Source organism: Oncorhynchus keta, unplaced genomic scaffold (assembly GCF_023373465.1).
Source record: "Oncorhynchus keta strain PuntledgeMale-10-30-2019 unplaced genomic scaffold, Oket_V2 Un_contig_27657_pilon_pilon, whole genome shotgun sequence".
Lineage (NCBI taxonomy): Eukaryota > Metazoa > Chordata > Actinopteri > Salmoniformes > Salmonidae > Oncorhynchus > Oncorhynchus keta.
The window spans coordinates 1-19,175 of record NW_026285639.1 but is presented as its reverse complement, the minus strand read 5'-3'; the positions used below and the strand labels follow the sequence as shown (position 1 = coordinate 19,175).

The window sequence follows — 19,175 nt, the reverse complement described above, 5'->3', positions numbered from 1 at the left end:
CAGAAACCCTCTCTCTCCTATCAAGGCCTGAACTGTCCCTCAGAAACCTCCTCCCTATCAAGGCCTGAACTGTCCCTCAGAAACCCTCCTCTCCTATCAAGGCCTGAACTGTCCCTCAGAAACCCCTCCTCTCCCTATCAAGGCCTGAACTGTCCCTCAGAAACCCCTCCTCTCCCTATCAAGGCCTGAACTGTCCCTCAGAAACCCTCCTCTCCCTATCAAGGCCTGAACTGTCCCTCAGAAACCCCTCCTCTCCCTATCAAGGCCTGAACTGTCCCTCAGAAACCCTCCTCTCCCTATCAAGGCCTGAACTGTCCCTCAGAAACCCTCCTCTCCCTATCAAGGCCTGAACTGTCCTCAGAAACCCCTCCTCTCCCTATCAAGGCCTGAACTGTCCTCAGAAACCCTCCTCTCCCTATCAAGGCCTGAACTGTCCCTCAGAAACCCTCCTCTCCCTATCAAGGCCTGAACTGTCCCTCAGAAACCCTTCCTCTCCCTATCAAGGCCTGAACTGTCCCTCAGAAACCCTCCTCTCCCTATCAGAAAACTGTCCCTCAGAAACCCTCCTCTCCCTATCAAGGCCTGAACTGTCCCTCAGAAACCCCTCCTCTCCCTATCAAGGCCTGAACTGTCCTCAGAAACCCTTCCTCTCCCTATCAAGGCCTGAACTGTCCTCAGAAACCCTCCTCTCCCTATCAAGGCCTGAACTGTCCTCAGAAACCCCTCCTCTCCCTATCAAGGCCTGAACTGTCCCTCAGAAACCCTTCCTCTCCTATCAAGGCCTGAACTGTCCCTCAGAAACCCCTCCTCTCCCTATCAAGGCCTGAAATGTCCCTCAGAAACCCTCCTCTCCTCAAGGCCTCCCCTATCATCAGGCCTGAACTGTCCCTCAGAAACCCCTCCTCTCCCTATCAAGGCCTGAACTGTCCCTCAGAAACCCTCCTCTCCCTATCAAGGCCTGAACTGTCCCTCAGAAACCCTTCCTCTCCCTATCAAGGCCTGAACTGTCCTCAGAAACCCCTCCTCTCCCTATCAAGGCCTGAACTGTCCCTCAGAAACCCTTCCTCTCCCTATCAAGGCCTGAACTGTCCCTCAGAAACCCTCCTCTCCCTATCAAGGCCTGAACTGTCCCTCAGAAACCCTCCTCTCCTATCAAGGCCTGAACTGTCCCTCAGAAACCCCTCCTCTCCCTATCAAGGCCTGAACTGTCCCTCAGAAACCCTTCCTCTCCCTATCAAGGCCTGAACTGTCCCTCAGAAACCCTCCTCTCCCTATCAAGGCCTGAACTGTCCCTCAGAAACCCCTCCTCTCCCTATCAAGGCCTGAACTGTCCCTCAGAAACCCTCCTCTCCCTATCAAGGCCTGAACTGTCCCTCAGAAACCCTCCTCTCCCTATCAAGGCCTGAACTGTCCTCAGAAACCCTGTCCCCTATCAGGCCTGAACTGTCCTCAAAACCCCTCCTCTCCCTATCAAGGCCTGAACTGTCCCTCAGAAACCCTTCCTCTCCCTATCAAGGCCTGAACTGTCCCTCAGAAACCCTCCTCTCCCTATCAAGGCCTGAACTGTCCCTCAGAAACCCTTCCTCTCCCTATCAAGGCCTGAACTGTCCCTCAGAAACCCCTCCTCTCCCTATCAAGGCCTGAACTGTCCCTCAGAAACCCTCCTCTCCCTATCAAGGCCTGAACTGTCCCTCAGAAACCCTCCTCTCCTATCAAGGCCTGAACTGTCCCTCAGAAACCCTCCTCTCCCTATCAAGGCCTGAACTGTCCCTCAGAAACCCCTCCTCTCCTATCAAGGCCTGAACTGTCCCTCAGAAACCCTCCTCTCCCCTATCAAGGCCTGAACTGTCCCTCAGAAACCCTTCCTCTCCCTATCAAGGCCTGAACTGTCCCTCAGAAACCCCTCCTCCCTATCAAGGCCTGAACTGTCCCTCAGAAACCCTTCCTCTCCCTATCAAGGCCTGAACTGTCCCTCAGAAACCCCTCCTCTCCCTATCAAGGCCTGAACTGTCCCTCAGAAACCCTTCCTCTCCCTATCAAGGCCTGAACTGTCCCTCAGAAACCCTCCTCTCCCTATCAAGGCCTGAACTGTCCTCAGAAACCCTCCTCTCCCTATCAAGGCCTGAACTGTCCTCAGAAACCCTCCTCTCCCTATCAAGGCCTGAACTGTCCTCAGAAACCCTCCTCTCCCTATCAAGGCCTGAACTGTCCTCAGAAACCCCTCCTCTCCCTATCAAGGCCTGAACTGTCCCTCAGAAACCCTCCTCTCCCTATCAAGGCCTGAACTGTCCTCAGAAACCCTTCCTCTCCCTATCAAGGCCTGAACTGTCCCTCAGAAACCCCTCCTCTCCTATCAAGGCCTGAACTGTCCCTCAGAAACCCCTCCTCTCCCTATCAAGGCCTGAACTGTCCCTCAGAAACCCTCCTCTCCCTATCAAGGCCTGAACTGTCCTCAGAAACCCTTCCTCTCCCTATCAAGGCCTGAAATGTCCCTCAGAAACCCCCTCCTCTCCCTATCAAGGCCTGAACTGTCCTCAGAAACCCCTCCTCTCCCTATCAAGGCCTGAACTGTCCCTCAGAAACCCTTCCTCCCTATCAAGGCCTGAACTGTCCCTCAGAAACCCTCCTCTCCCTATCAAGGCCTGAAATGTCCCTCAGAAACCCCTCCTCTCCCTATCAAGGCCTGAACTGTCCCTCAGAAACCCTTCCTCCTATCAAGGCCTGAACTGTCCCTCAGAAACCCTCCTCTCCCTATCAAGGCCTGAACTGTCCTCAGAAACCCCTCCTCTCCCTATCAAGGCCTGAACTGTCCCTCAGAAACCCTCCTCTCCCTATCAAGGCCTGAACTGTCCCTCAGAAACCCCTCCTCTCCTATCAAGGCCTGAACTGTCCTCAGAAACCCTCCTCTCCCTATCAAGGCCTGAACTGTCCCTCAGAAACCCCTTCCTCTCCCTATCAAGGCCTGAACTGTCCCTCAGAAACCCTCCTCTCCTATCAAGGCCTGAACTGTCCCTCAGAAACCCTCCTCTCCCTATCAAGGCCTGAACTGTCCCTCAGAAACCCTCCTCTCCCTATCAAGGCCTGAACTGTCCTCAGAAACCCCTCCTCTCCCTATCAAGGCCTGAACTGTCCCTCAGAAACCCCTCCTCTCCCTATCAAGGCCTGAACTGTCCCTCAGAAACCCTCCTCTCCCTATCAAGGCCTGAACTGTCCCTCAGAAACCCTTCCTCTCCCTATCAAGGCCTGAACTGTCCCTCAGAAACCCTCCTCTCCCCTATCAAGGCCTGAACTGTCCCTCAGAAACCCCTCCTCTCCCTATCAAGGCCTGAACTGTCCCTCAGAAACCCTTCCTCTCCCTATCAAGGCCTGAACTGTCCCTCAGAAACCCTTCCTCTCCCTATCAAGGCCTGAACTGTCCCTCAGAAACCCTCCTCTCCCTATCAAGGCCTGAACTGTCCCTCAGAAACCCTCCTCTCCTATCAAGGCCTGAAATGCCCTCAGAAACCCTCCTCTCCCTATCAAGGCCTGTCCCTCAGAAACCCTTCCTCTCCTATCAAGGCCTGAACTGTCCCTCAGAAACCCCTCCTCTCCCTATCAAGGCCTGAACTGTCCCTCAGAAACCCTCCTCTCCCTATCAAGGCCTGAACTGTCCCTCAGAAACCCCTCCTCTCCCTATCAAGGCCTGAACTGTCCCTCAGAAACCCTTCCTCTCCTATCAAGGCCTGAACTGTCCCTCAGAAACCCTTCCTCCCTATCAAGGCCTGAACTGTCCCTCAGAAACCCCTCCTCTCCCTATCAAGGCCTGAACTGTCCCTCAGAAACCCTCCTCTCCCTATCAAGGCCTGAACTGTCCCTCAGAAACCCTTCCTCTCCTATCAAGGCCTGAACTGTCCCTCAGAAACCCTCCTCTCCCTATCAAGGCCTGAACTGTCCCTCAGAAACCCCTCCTCTCCCTATCAAGGCCTGAACTGTCCCTCCCCCTCCTCTCCTATCAAGGCCTGAACTGTCCCTCAGAAACCCTCCTCTCCCTATCAAGGCCTGAACTGTCCCTCAGAAACCCCCCTCTCCCTATCAAGGCCTGAACTGTCCCTCAGAAACCCTTCCTCTCCCTATCAAGGCCTGAACTGTCCCTCAGAAACCCTCCTCTCCCTATCAAGGCCTGAAATGTCCTCAGAAACCCCTCCTCTCCCTATCAAGGCCTGAAATGTCCCTCAGAAACCCCTCCTCTCCCTATCAAGGCCTGAAATGTCCCTCAGAAACCCCTCCTCCCTATCAAGGCCTGAACTGTCCCTCAGAAACCCTCCTCTCCCTATCAAGGCCTGAAATGTCCCTCAGAAACCCTCCTCTCCCTATCAAGGCCTGAATGTCCCTCAAAACCCTCCCCTCTCCTATCAAGGCCTGAACTGTCCCTCAGAAACCCTCCTCTCCCTATCAAGGCCTGAACTGTCCCTCAGAAACCCTCCTCTCCCTATCAAGGCCTGAACTGTCCCTCAGAAACCCTTCCTCTCCCTATCAAGGCCTGAACTGTCCCTCAGAAACCCCTCCTCTCCCTATCAAGGCCTGAACTGTCCCTCAGAAACCCTTCCTCTCCCTATCAAGGTCTGAACTGTCCCTCAGAAACCCTCCTCTCCCTATCAAGGCCTGAACTGTCCCTCAGAAACCCCTCCTCTCCCTATCAAGGCCTGAACTGTCCCTCAGAAACCCTTCCTCTCCCTATCAAGGCCTGAACTGTCCCTCAGAAACCCTCCTCTCCCTATCAAGGCCTGAACTGTCCCTCAGAAACCCCTCCTCTCCCTATCAAGGCCTGAACTGTCCCTCAGAAACCCTTCCTCTCCCTATCAAGGCCTGAACTGTCCCTCAGAAACCCTCCTCTCCCTATCAAGGCCTGAACTGTCCTCAGAAACCCCTCCTCTCCCTATCAAGGCCTGAACTGTCCCTCAGAAACCCTCCTCTCCCTATCAAGGCCTGAACTGTCCCTCAGAAACCCCTCCTCTCCCTATCAAGGCCTGAACTGTCCTCTAGAAACCCCTCCTCTCCCTATCAAGGCCTGAACTGTCCCTCAGAAACCCCTCCTCTCCCTATCAAGGCCTGAACTGTCCCTCAGAAACCCTTCCTCTCCCTATCAAGGCCTGAACTGTCCCTCAGAAACCCTCCTCTCCCTATCAAGGCCTGAACTGTCCTCTAGAAACCCTCCTCTCCCTATCAAGGCCTGAACTGTCCCTCAGAAACCCTCCTCTCCCTATCAAGGCCTGAACTGTCCCTCAGAAACCCCTCCTCTCCCTATCAAGGCCTGAACTGTCCTCAGAAACCCTCCTCTCCCTATCAAGGCCTGAACTGTCCCTCAGAAACCCTCCTCCCTATCAAGGCCTGAACTGTCCCTCAGAAACCCCTCCTCTCCCTATCAAGGCCTGAACTGTCCCTCAGAAACCCCTCCTCTCCCTATCAAGGCCTGAACTGTCCCTCAGAAACCCTCCTCTCCCTATCAAGGCCTGAACTGTCCCTCAGAAACCCCTCCTCTCCCTATCAAGGCCTGAACTGTCCCTCAGAAACCCTCCTCTCCCTATCAAGGCCTGAAATGTCCCTCAGAAACCCCTCCTCTCCCTATCAAGGCCTGAACTGTCCCTCAGAAACCCCTCCTCTCCCTATCAAGGTCTGAACTGTCCCTCAGAAACCCTTCCTCTCCCTATCAAGGCCTGAACTGTCCCTCAGAAACCCCTCCTCTCCCTATCAAGGCCTGAACTGTCCCTCAGAAACCCTCCTCTCCCTATCAAGGCCTGAACTGTCCCTCAGAAACCCCTCCTCTCCCTATCAAGGCCTGAACTGTCCCTCAGAAACCCTCCTCTCCCCATCAAGGCCTGAACTGTCCCTCAGAAACCCTTCCTCTCCCTATCAAGGCCTGAACTGTCCCTCAGAAACCCTTCCTCTCCCTATCAAGGCCTGAAATGTCCCTCAGAAACCCTTCCTCTCCTATCAAGGCCTGAACTGTCCCTCAGAAACCCTTCCTCCCTATCAAGGCCTGAACTGTCCCTCAGAAACCCCTCCTCTCCCTATCAAGGCCTGAACTGTCCCTCAGAAACCCTCCTCTCCCTATCAAGGCCTGAACTGTCCCTCAGAAACCCTTCCTCTCCCTATCAAGGCCTGAAATGTCCCTCAGAAACCCTCCTCTCCCTATCAAGGCCTGAACTGTCCCTCAGAAACCCCTCCTCTCCCTATCAAGGCCTGAACTGTCCCTCAGAAACCCTCCTCTCCCTATCAAGGCCTGAACTGTACCTCAGAAACCCTTCCTCTCCCTATCAAGCCCTGAACTGTCCCTCAGAAACCCCTCCTCTCCCTATTAAGGCCTGAACTGTCCCTCAGAAACCCTTCCTCTCCCTATCAAGGCCTGAAATGTCCCTCAGAAACCCCTCCTCTCCCTATTAAGGCCTGAACTGTCTCTCAGAAACCCTTCCTCTCCCTATCAGGGCCTGAACTGTCCCTCAGAAACCCTTCCTCTCCCTATCAAGCCCTGAACTGTCCCTCAGAAACCCCTCCTCTCCCTATTAAGGGCTGAACTGTCCCTCAGAAACCCTTCCTCTCCCTATCAAGGCCTGAAATGTCCCTCAGAAACCCTCCTCTCCCTATTAAGGCCTGAACTGTCTCTCAGAAACCCTTCCTCTCCCTATCAGGGCCTGAACTGTACCTCAGAAACCCCTCCTCTCCCTATCAAGGCCTGAACTGTCCTCAGAAACCCTTCCTCTCCCTATCAAGGCCTGAACTGTCCCTCAGAAACCCTTCCTCTCCCTATCAAGGCCTGAACTGTCCCTCAGAAACCCCTCCTCTCCCTATCAAGGCCTGAACTGTCCCTCAGAAACCCTTCCTCTCCCTATCAAGGCCTGAACTGTCCCTCAGAAACCCTTCCTCTCCCTATCAAGGCCTGAACTGTCCTCTAGAAACCCCTCCTCTCCCTATCAAGGCCTGAAATGTCCCTCAGAAACCCCTCCTCTCCCTATCAAGGCCTGAACTGTCCCTCAGAAACCCCTCCTCTCCCTATCAAGGCCTGAACTGTCCCTCAGAAACCCCTCCTCTCCCTATCAAGGCCTGAACTGTCCCTCAGAAACCCCTCCTCTCCCTATCAAGGCCTGAACTGTCCCTCAGAAACCCTCCCTCTCCTATCAAGGCCTGAACTGTCCCTCAGAAACCCCTCCTCTCCCTATCAAGGCCTGAACTGTCCCTCAGAAACCCCTCCTCTCCCTATCAAGGCCTGAACTGTCCCTCAGAAACCCCTCCTCTCCCTATCAAGGCCTGAACTGTCCCTCAGAAACCCCTCCTCTCCCTATCAAGGCCTGAAATGTCCCTCAGAAACCCCTCCTCTCCCTATCAAGGCCTGAACTGTCCCTCAGAAACCCCTCCTCTCCCTATCAAGGTCTGAACTGTCCCTCAGAAACCCTTCCTCTCCCTATCAAGGCCTGAACTGTCCCTCAGAAACCCCTCCTCTCCCTATCAAGGCCTGAACTGTCCCTCAGAAACCCCTCCTCTCCCTATCAAGGCCTGAACTGTCCCTCAGAAACCCCTCCTCTCCCTATCAAGGCCTGAACTGTCCCTCAGAAACCCCTCCTCTCCCTATCAAGGCCTGAACTGTCCCTCAGAAACCCCTCCTCTCCCCATCAAGGCCTGAACTGTCCCTCAGAAACCCTTCCTCTCCCTATCAAGGCCTGAACTGTCCCTCAGAAACCCCTCCTCTCCCTATCAAGGCCTGAACTGTCCCTCAGAAACCCTTCCTCTCCCTATCAAGGCCTGAAATGTCCCTCAGAAACCCTTCCTCTCCCTATCAAGGCCTGAACTGTCCCTCAGAAACCCTTCCTCCCTATCAAGGCCTGAACTGTCCTCAGAAACCCCCTCTCCCTATCAAGGCCTGAACTGTCCCTCAGAAACCCCTCCTCTCCCTATCAAGGCCTGAACTGTCCCTCAGAAACCCTTCCTCTCCCTATCAAGGCCTGAAATGTCCCTCAGAAACCCCTCCTCTCCCTATCAAGGCCTGAACTGTCCCTCAGAAACCCCTCCTCTCCCTATCAAGGCCTGAACTGTCCCTCAGAAACCCTCCTCTCCCTATCAAGGCCTGAACTGTACCTCAGAAACCCTTCCTCTCCCTATCAAGCCCTGAACTGTCCTCAGAAACCCCTCCTCTCCTATTAAGGGCTGAACTGTCCCTCAGAAACCCTTCCTCTCCCTATCAAGGCCTGAAATGTCCCTCAGAAACCCCTCCTCTCCCTATTAAGGCCTGAACTGTCTCTCAGAAACCCTTCCTCTCCCTATCAGGGCCTGAACTGTCCCTCAGAAACCCCTCCTCTCCCTATCAAGGCCTGAACTGTCCCTCAGCAACCCTTCCTCTCCTATCAAGGCCTGAACTGTCCCTCAGAAACCCCTCCTCTCCCTATCAAGGCCTGAACTGTCCCTCAGAAACCCTTCCTCTCCCTATCAAGGCCTGAACTGTCCCTCAGAAACCCTTCCTCTCCCTATCAAGGCCTGAACTGTCCCTCAGAAACCCTCCTCTCCCTATCAAGGCCTGAACTGTTCCTCAGAAACCCTCCTCTCCTATCAAGGCCTGAACTGTCCCTCAGAAACCCCTCCTCTCCCTATCAAGGCCTGAACTGTCCCTCAGAAACCCCTCCTCTCCCTATCAAGGCCTGAACTGTCCCTCAGAAACCCTTCCTCTCCCTATCAAGGCCTGAACTGTCCCTCAGAAACCCCTCCTCTCCCTATCAAGGCCTGAACTGTCCCTCAGAAACCCCTCCTCTCCCTATCAAGGCCTGAACTGTCCCTCAGAAACCCTTCCTCCCTATCAAGGCCTGAACTGTCCCTCAGAAACCCCTCCTCTCCCTATCAAGGCCTGAACTGTCCCTCAGAAACCCCTCCTCTCCCTATCAAGGCCTGAACTGTCCCTCAGAAACCCTTCCTCTCCCTATCAAGGCCTGAACTGTCCCTCAGAAACCCTCCTCTCCCTATCAAGGCCTGAACTGTCCCTCAGAAACCCCTCCTCTCCCTATCAAGGCCTGAACTGTCCCTCAGAAACCCCTCCTCTCCCTATCAAGGCCTGAAATGTCCCTCAGAAACCCCTCCTCTCCCTATCAAGGCCTGAACTGTCCCTCAGAAACCCCTCCTCTCCCTATCAAGGCCTGAACTGTCCCTCAGAAACCCCTCCTCTCCCTATCAAGGCCTGAACTGTCCCTCAGAAACCCCTCCTCTCCCTATCAAGGCCTGAAATGTCCCTCAGAAACCCTCCTCTCCCTATCAAGGCCTGAACTGTCCCTCAGAAACCCCTCCTCTCCCTATCAAGGCCTGAACTGTCCCTCAGAAACCCTCCTCTCCCTATCAAGGCCTGAACTGTCCCTCAGAAACCCTCCTCTCCCTATCAAGGCCTGAACTGTCCCTCAGAAACCCCTCCTCTCCCTATCAAGGCCTGAACTGTCCCTCAGAAACCCTCCTCTCCCTATCAAGGCCTGAAATGTCCCTCAGAAACCCTCCTCTCCCTATCAAGGCCTGAACTGTCCCTCAGAAACCCTCCTCTCCCTATCAAGGCCTGAACTGTCCTCAGAAACCCCTCCTCTCCCTATCAAGGCCTGAACTGTCCCTCAGAAACCCCTCCTCTCCCTATCAAGGCCTGAAATGTCCCTCAGAAACCCTCCTCTCCCCTATCAAGGCCTGAACTGTCCTCAGAAACCCTCCTCTCCCTATCAAGGCCTGAACTGTCCCTCAGAAACCCTCCTCTCCCTATCAAGGCCTGAACTGTCCCTCAGAAACCCTCCTCTCCCTATCAAGGCCTGAACTGTCCCTCAGAAACCCTCCTCTCCCTATCAAGGCCTGAACTGTCCCTCAGAAACCCCTCCTCTCCCTATTAAGGGCTGAACTGTCCCTCAGAAACCCTTCCTCTCCCTATCAAGGCCTGAACTGTCCCTCAGAAACCCTTCCTCTCCCTATCAAGGCCTGAACTGTCCCTCAGAAACCCCTCCTCTCCCTATCAAGGCCTGAACTGTCCCTCAGAAACCCCTCCTCTCCCTATCAAGGCCTGAACTGTCCCTCAGAAACCCTTCCTCTCCCTATCAAGGCCTGAACTGTCCCTCAGAAACCCCTCCTCTCCCTATCAAGGCCTGAACTGTCCCTCAGAAACCCCTCCTCTCCCTATCAAGGCCTGAACTGTCCCTCAGAAACCCCTCCTCTCCCTATCAAGGCCTGAACTGTCCCTCAGAAACCCTTCCTCTCCCTATCAAGGCCTGATCTGTCCCTCAGAAACCCCTCCTCTCCCTATCAAGGCCTGAACTGTCTCTCAGAAACCCCTCCTCTCCCTATCAAGGACTGAACTGTTCCTCAGAAACCCTTCCTCTCCCTATCAAGGCCTGAACTGTCCCTCAGAAACCCTTCCTCTCCCTATCAAGGCCTGAAATGTCCCTCAGAAACCCTCCTCTCCCTATCAAGGCCTGAACTGTCCCTCAGAAACCCCCTCCTCTCCCTATCAAGGCCTGAACTGTCCCTCAGAAACCCCTCCTCTCCCTATCAAGGCCTGAACTGTACCTCAGAAACCCTTCCTCTCCCTATCAAGCCCTGAACTGTCCCTCAGAAACCCTCCTCTCCCTATTAAGGGCTGAACTGTCCCTCAGAAACCCTTCCTCTCCCTATCAAGGCCTGAAATGTCCCTCAGAAACCCCTCCTCTCCCTATTAAGGCCTGAACTGTCTCTCAGAAACCCTTCCTCTCCCTATCAGGGCCTGAACTGTACCTCAGAAACCCCTCCTCTCCCTATCAAGGCCTGAACTGTCCCTCAGAAACCCTTCCTCTCCCTATCAAGGCCTGAACTGTCCCTCAGAAACCCTCCTCTCCCTATCAAGGCCTGAACTGTCCCTCAGAAACCCTTCCTCTCCCTATCAAGGCCTGAACTGTCCCTCAGAAACCCTTCCTCTCCCTATCAAGGCCTGAACTGTCCCTCAGAAACCCCTCCTCTCCCTATCAAGGCCTGAACTGTTCCTCAGAAACCCCTCCTCTCCCCTATCAAGGCCTGAACTGTCCCTCAGAAACCCCTCCTCTCCCTATCAAGGCCTGAACTGTCCCTCAGAAACCCTCCTCTCCCTATCAAGGCCTGAACTGTACCTCAGAAACCCTTCCTCTCCCTATCAAGGCCTGAACTGTCCCTCAGAAACCCCTCCTCTCCCTATCAAGGCCTGAAATGTCCCTCAGAAACCCCTCCTCTCCCTATCAAGGCCTGAACTGTCCCTCAGAAACCCTTCCTCCCTATCAAGGCCTGAACTGTCCCTCAGAAACCCTCCTCTCCCTATCAAGGCCTGAACTGTCCCTCAGAAACCCCTCCTCTCCCTATCAAGGCCTGAACTGTCCCTCAGAAACCCTCCCTCTCCCTATCAAGGCCTGAACTGTCCTCAGAAACCCTCCTCTCCCTATCAAGGCCTGAACTGTCCCTCAGAAACCCTCCTCTCCCTATCAAGGCCTGAACTGTCCCTCAGAAACCCTCCTCTCCCTATCAAGGCCTGAAATGTCCCTCAGAAACCCCTCCTCTCCCTATCAAGGCCTGAACTGTCCCTCAGAAACCCTCCTCTCCCTATCAAGGCCTGAACTGTCCCTCAGAAACCCCTCCTCTCCCTATCAAGGCCTGAACTGTCCCTCAGAAACCCCTGCTCTCCCTATCAGGCCTGAAATGTCCTCAGAAACCCTCCTCTCCTATCAAGGCCTGAACTGTCCCTCAGAAACCCCTCCTCTCCCTATCAAGGCCTGAACTGTCCTCAGAAACCCCTCCTCTCCCTATCAAGGCCTGAACTGTCCCTCAGAAACCCCTCCTCTCCCTATCAAGGCCTGAACTGTCCCTCAGAAACCCCTCCTCTCCCTATCAAGGCCTGAACTGTCCCTCAGAAACCCCTCCTCTCCCTATTAAGGGCTGAACTGTCCTCAGAAACCCTTCCTCTCCCTATCAAGGCCTGAACTGTCCCTCAGAAACCCTTCCTCTCCCTATCAAGGCCTGAACTGTCCTCAGAAACCCCTCCTCTCCCTATCAAGGCCTGAACTGTCCCTCAGAAACCCCTCCTCTCCCTATCAAGGCCTGAACTGTCCCTCAGAAACCCTTCCTCTCCCTATCAAGGCCTGATCTGTCCCTCAGAAACCCCTCCTCTCCCTATCAAGGCCTGAACTGTCCCTCAGAAACCCCTCCTCTCCCTATCAAGGCCTGAACTGTCCCTCAGAAACCCCTCCTCTCCCTATCAAGGCCTGAACTGTCCCTCAGAAACCCCTCCTCTCCCTATCAAGGCCTGAACTGTCCCTCAGAAACCCCTCCTCTCCCTATCAAGGCCTGAACTGTCCCTCAGAAACCCTCCTCTCCCTATCAAGGCCTGAACTGTCCCTCAGAAACCCTCCTCTCCCTATCAAGGCCTGAACTGTCCCTCAGAAACCCCTCCTCTCCCTATCAAGGCCTGAACTGTCCCTCAGAAACCCCTCCTCTCCCTATCAAGGCCTGAACTGTCCCTCAGAAACCCCTCCTCTCCCTATCAAGGCCTGAAATGTCCCTCAGAAACCCCTCCTCTCCCTATCAAGGCCTGAACTGTCCCTCAGAAACCCCTCCTCTCCCTATCAAGGCCTGAACTGTCCCTCAGAAACCCCTCCTCTCCCTATCAAGGCCTGAACTGTCCTCAGAAACCCCTCCTCTCCCTATCAAGGCCTGAAATGTCCCTCAGAAACCCCTCCTCTCCCTATCAAGGCCTGAACTGTCCCTCAGAAACCCCTCCTCTCCCTATCAAGGCCTGAACTGTCCCTCAGAAACCCCTCCTCTCCCTATCAAGGCCTGAACTGTCCCTCAGAAACCCTTCCTCTCCCTATCAAGGCCTGAACTGTCCCTCAGAAACCCCTCCTCTCCCTATCAAGGCCTGAACTGTCCCTCAGAAACCCTTCCTCTCCCTATCAAGGCCTGAACTGTCCCTCAGAAACCCTTCCTCTCCCTATCAAGGCCTGAACTGTCCCTCAGAAACCCCTCCTCTCCCTATCAAGGCCTGAACTGTCCCTCAGAAACCCTCCTCTCCTATCAAGGCCTGAACTGTCCCTCAGAAACCCCTCTCTCCCTATCAAGGCCTGAACTGTCCCTCAGAAACCCCTCCTCTCCCTATCAAGGCCTGATCTGTCCCTCAGAAACCCCTCCTCTCCCTATCAAGGCCTGAACTGTCCCTCAGAAACCCCTCCTCTCCCTATCAAGGCCTGATCTGTCCCTCAGAAACCCCTCCTCTCCCTATCAAGGCCTGAACTGTCCCTCAGAAACCCCTCCTCTCCCTATCAAGGCCTGAACTGTCCCTCAGAAACCCCTCCTCTCCCTATCAAGGCCTGAACTGTCCCTCAGAAACCCCTCCTCTCCCTATCAAGGCCTGAACTGTCCCTCAGAAACCCTTCCTCTCCCTATCAAGGCCTGATCTGTCCCTCAGAAACCCTTCCTCTCCCTATCAAGGCCTGAACTGTCCTCAGAAACCCCTCCTCTCCCTATCAAGGCCTGAACTGTCCCTCAGAAACCCTTCCTCTCCCTATCAAGGCCTGATCTGTCCCTCAGAAACCCTTCCTCTCCCTATCAAGGCCTGAACTGTCCCTCAGAAACCCTCCTCTCCCTATCAAGGCCTGAACTGTCCCTCAGAAACCCCTCCTCTCCCTATCAAGACCTGAACTGTCCCTCAGAAACCCTTCCTCTCCCTATCAAGGCCTGAACTGTACCTCAGAAACCCTTCCTCTCCCTATCAAGGTCTGAACTGTCTCTCAGAAACCCTTCCTCCCTATCAAGGCCTGAACTGTCCCTCAGAAACCCCTCCTCTCCCCTATCAAGGCCTGAACTGTCCCTCAGAAACCCCTCCTCTCCCTATCAAGGCCTGAACTGTCCCTCAGAAACCCCTCCTCTCCTATCAAGGACTGAACTGTTCCTCAGAAACCCTTCCTCTCCCTATCAAGGCCTGAACTGTCCCTCAGAAACCCTTCCTCTCCCTATCAAGGCCTGAACTGTCCCTCAGAAACCCTTCCTCTCCCTATCAAGGCCTGAACTGTCCCTCAGAAACCCCTCCTCTCCCTATCAAGGCCTGAACTGTCCTCTAGAAACCCTCCTCTCCCTATCAAGGCCTGAACTGTCTCTCAGAAACCCCTCCTCTCCCTATCAAGGCCTGAACTGTCCCTCAGAAACCCTCCTCTCCCTATCAAGGCCTGAACTGTCCCTCAGAAACCCTTCCTCTCCCTATCAAGGTCTGAACTGTCTCTCAGAAACCCTTCCTCCCTATCAAGGCCTGAACTGTCCCTCAGAAACCCTCCTCTCCCTATCAAGGCCTGAACTGTCCCTCAGAAACCCCTCCTCTCCCTATCAAGGCCTGAACTGTCCCTCAGAAACCCCTCCTCTCCCTATCAAGGACTGAACTGTTCCTCAGAAACCCTTCCTCTCCCTATCAAGGCCTGAACTGTCCCTCAGAAACCCTTCCTCTCCCTATCAAGGTCTGAACTGTCTCTCAGAAACCCTTCCTCCCTATCAAGGCCTGAACTGTCCCTCAGAAACCCCTCCTCTCCTATCAAGGCCTGAACTGTCCTCAGAAACCCCTCCTCTCCCTATCAAGGCCTGAACTGTCCCTCAGAAACCCCTCCTCTCCCTATCAAGGACTGAACTGTTCCTCAGAAACCCTTCCTCTCCCTATCAAGGTCTGAACTGTCCCTCAGAAACCCCTCCTCTCCCTATCAAGGACTGAACTGTCCCTCAGAAACCCCTCCTCTCCCTATCAAGGCCTGAACTGTCCCTCAGAAACCCTTCCTCCCTATCAAGGTCTGAACTGTCCCTCAGAAACCGCTCCTCTTTGTCCCTCTGTTGGTTTTCGTGTTCATCTATGTCCTACTTCTTGTTGTTGTCCTTGTTGGGTTGTTAGTCCTCCCCTTCCTTCTGTTTGTTGCCTGGTGATTCAGCAGATGAGAAGAACCAAGTTGATCACTCGCTCCACACTATTTCCACAAGATGAAAGTATCTTCCAATTCCTCGAGATGGGAAGAACAAAACTAAACTTAACTAAACTGTTCACATCTACAGTGGGAAGAACAAAACTAAACTTAACTAAACTGTTCATATATACAGTGGGAAGAACAAAACTAAACTTAACTAAACTGTTCATATATACAGATGGGAAGAACAAAAATAAACTTTAAACTGTTCATATATACAGTGGGAAGAACAAAACTAAACTTTAAACTGTTCATATATACAGTGGGAAGAACAAGTATTTGATACACTGACCATTTTTCAGGTTTTCCTACTTACAAAGCATGTCGAGGTCTGTATTTTATTATCATAGGTACACTTCAACTGTGAGAGACGGAATCTAAAACAAAGAGCTATGTATCACACACACACACACACACACACACACACTGACTACAGCAGAGCTACGTATCTCACACACACACACACACACACACACACACACACACACACACACACACACACACACACACACACACACACACACACACACACACACACTGACTACAGCAGAGCTATGTGGTCCTTCTGTAGCTCAGTTGGTAGAGCATGGCGCTTGTAACGCCAGGGTAGTGGGTTCGATTCCCGGGACCACCCATACGTAGAATGTATGCACACATGACTGTAAGTCGCTTTGGATAAAAGCGTCAGCTAAATGGCATATATTATTATTATTATTATAAAAATCCAGAAAATCACATTGTATGATTTTTAAGTAATTAATTTGCATTTTATTGCATGACATAAGTATTTGATCACCTACCAACCAGTAAGAATTTCAGCTCTCACAGACCTGTTAGTTTTTCTTTAAGAAGCCCTCCTGTTCTCCACTCATTACCTGTATTAACTGCACCTGGGGAGGACAGCTAATGTCAGTCCCACCAAGCCTTGGCTACACTTCTCTGATGAGATACAGACACCAGTCTCTGTCGAGAGCTTTGGTCACATGACCTGGTTCCAGGGCAGCCTGAGCTTTGGTCACATGACCTGGTTCCAGGGCAGCCTGAGCTTTGGTCACATGACCTGGTTCCATGATGAAACCACATGACTGTGGTCAACTCCAACCCAGCTAACAGCCTTCGTCTCAAAGACATGATGAAACCACGTGACTGTGGTCAACTCCAACCCAGCTAACAGCCTTCGTCTCAAAGACATGGTGAAACCACGTGACTGTGGTCAAGCTAAACACGGATAATGCTTCCGGTGAGGCACGGTGTCCGTTGGCCCTCAGTAGGTGAGGCAGGGTGTCTGTTGGCCCTCAGTGGGCGAGTCACGGTGTCTGTTGGCCCTCAGTGGGCGAGTCACGGTGTCCGTTGGCCCTCAGTAGGTGAGTCACGGTGTCCGTTGGCCCTCAGTGGGTGAGTCACGGTGTCTGTTGGCCCTCAGTGGGTGAGTCACGGTGTCCGTTGGCCCTCAGTAGAGGAGGCACGGTGTCCGTTGGCCCTCAGTAGAGGAGGCACGGTGTCCGTTGGCCCTCAGTAGGTGAGTCACGGTGTCCGTTGGCCCTCAGTAGGTGAGTCACGGTGTCCGTTGGCCCTTAGTGGGTGAGTCACGGTGTCCCTTGGCCCTCAGTAGGTGAGTCACGGTGTCCGTTGGCCCTCAGTAGGTGAGGCACGGTGTCCGTTGGCCCTCAGTAGGTGAGGCAGGGTGTCCGTTGGCCCTCAGTAGAGGAGGCACGGTGTCCCTTGGCACTCAGTAGGTGAGGCAGGGTGTCCGTTGGCCCTCAGTAGAGGAGGCACGTTGTCCGTTGGCCTTCAGTAGGTGAGGCACGGTGTCCGTTGGCCCTCAGTAGAGGAGGCACGGTGTCCCTTGGCACTCAGTAGGTGAGGCACGGTGTCCGTTGGCCCTCAGTAGGTGAGGCACGGTGTCCGTTGGCCCTCAGTAGAGGCACGGTGTCCCTTGGCACTCAGTAGGTGAGGCACGGTGTCCGTTGGCCCTCAGTAGGTGAGGCACGGTGTCCGTTGGCCCTCAGTAGGTGAGGCACGTTGTCCGTTGGCCCTCAGTAGAGGAGGCACGGTGTCCGTTGGCCCTCAGTAGGTGAGGCACGGTGTCCATTGGCCTACATTAGAGGAGGCACGGTGTCCGTTGGCCCTCAGTAGAGGAGGCAGGGTGTCCGTTGGCCCTCAGTAGGTGAGGCACGGTGTCCGTTGGCCCTCAGTAGGTGAGGCACGGTGTCCGTTGGCCCTCAGTAGGTGAGGCAGGGTGTCCGTTGGCCCTCAGTAGGTGAGGCACGGTGTCCGTTGGCCCTCAGTAGGTGAGGCACGGTGTCCGTTGGCCCTCAGTAGGTGAGGCATGGTGTCCGTTGGCCCTCAGTAGAGGAGGCACGGTGTCCGTTGGCCCTCAGTAGGTGAGGCAGGGTGTCCGTTGGCCCTCAGTAGGTGAGGCACGGTGTCCGTTGGCCCTCAGTAGAGGAGGCACGGTGTCCGTTGGCCCTCAGTAGGTGAGGCACGTTGTCCGTTGGACCTCAGTAGGTGAGGCACGGTGTCCGTTGGCCCTCAGTAGGTGAGGCACGGTGTCCGTTGGCCCTCAGTGGGTGAGGCAGGGTATCCGTTGGCCCTCAGTGGGTGAGGCACGGTGTCCGTTGGCCCTCAGTAGGTGAGGCACGGTGTCCGTTGGCCCTCAGTAGGTGAGGCACGGTGTCCGTTGGCCCTCAGTAGAGGAGGCACGGTGTCCGTTGGCCCTCAGTAGGTGAGAGAAGTGTGTAGAAGGTGTAGAAGCACCTGCCTCACCAGTAGAGGGCGCTAGCCTGCAAACTCCCCATACATTTGTTGTACCGAGTTGACAGACTGAAAGTGACCTCTCCTTTTCTCTTCAGGGACTCAGAATGCAGTAGAAAACTGAAGAATGTAAGTATTCAATTTAAGGGCTTTATTGGCATGGGAAACATATGTGAACATTGCCAAAGCAAGTGAAATAGATAATAAACAAAAGTGAAATGAACAGTAAACATTACACTCACAAAAATTTTGTGGGCAGTGTTGCACATCGCCTGTCTTCGTTTGAGAGCCAGGTCTGCCTCTCTCTCTCTCTGACAACACCCCCCATCTAGGTCTTAATTACAATATTCTCCAGGATGGAGAGCACGGCAGGTACACACACACACACACACACACACACACACACACACACACACACACACACACACACACACACACACACACACACACACACACACACACACACACACACACACAGGTAGGTACACACACACACACACACACACACACACACACACACACACACACACACACACACACACACACACACACACACACACACACACACACACACAGGTAGGTACACAAACACACACACACACACACACACATGCTATTAAAGATCCTTCCCCTCTCTACCACCCCTCCTTCCCTCCTTCCCTCCCTCCTTCCCCTCCCTCCTTCCCTCCTTCCCCTCCCTCCTACACTCCCTCCTTCTCCTCCCTCCTTTCCCTCTCTACCACCCCTCCTTCCCTCCCTCACTCCCTTCCCTCCTTCTCATTACACCCTAACTCCCTCCTTCTCCTCCCTCCTTCCCCTCTCTACCACCCCTCCTTCCCTCCCCTCACTCCCTTCCCTCCTTCTCATTACACCCTAACTCCCTCCCTCCTCCCTCCTTCCCCTCCCTCCTATACTCCTCGCTCCCTTCCCTCCTTCTCCTTACACCCTCCCTCCCTCCTTCCCCTCCCTCCTACACTCCCTCCTTCCCTCCCTCGCTCCCTTCCCTCCTTCTCCTTACACCCTAACTCCTTCCCTCCTCCCTCCTTCCTCCCTCCCTCCCTCCTACACTCCCTCCTTCCCCTCTCCCGCCCTTCCCTTCCCCTCTCTCCCTTCCCTTCCCTTCCCTCCTCCCAGTCTCCCTCAGCCCATCTTAGAGGAGGGAGGAGGGGGGGAGGGGGGAGGTCCCTTTAAGAGACCACCAGGGCCCCGCTCCAGAAACCACAAGACAGTCACATGGGCCCCAGATGGGGAGGAGCCTAAAGGGGAAGAGGGGGGTCTTGGGCAGGAAGAGGAAGTGTTGAAACGGGAAGTAGAAGAACATCGGCGGCTGCAGAGGCTGGAGAAGGCGGGGATTAAAGTTCTGCCCGCTGTGATTCGCTACGGCAGGTCAGCAGGCATGTGGCGTGTCGGCCTATGGCGTGTGGCCTAAGCTGTGACACCACTGTGGTCGCC

General features: G+C 54.3%; 1 protein-coding gene across 1 annotated transcript in view; it reads left to right on the top strand.

Annotated features, from left to right (window-relative positions):
• LOC127922917 (LIM and calponin homology domains-containing protein 1-like) overlaps positions 1–19,152 on the top strand; it is a 58,322-nt gene extending 39,170 nt beyond the window's left edge. Inside the window, exons 5-7 of the mRNA XM_052506920.1 lie at positions 17,822–17,852; positions 18,079–18,095; positions 18,858–19,152. Of these exons, the coding sequence (XP_052362880.1) occupies positions 17,822–17,852; positions 18,079–18,095; positions 18,858–19,152 (343 nt within the window). The remainder of the gene's footprint in view (positions 1–17,821; positions 17,853–18,078; positions 18,096–18,857) is intronic.
• Positions 19,153–19,175: the final 23 nt, after the last annotated feature.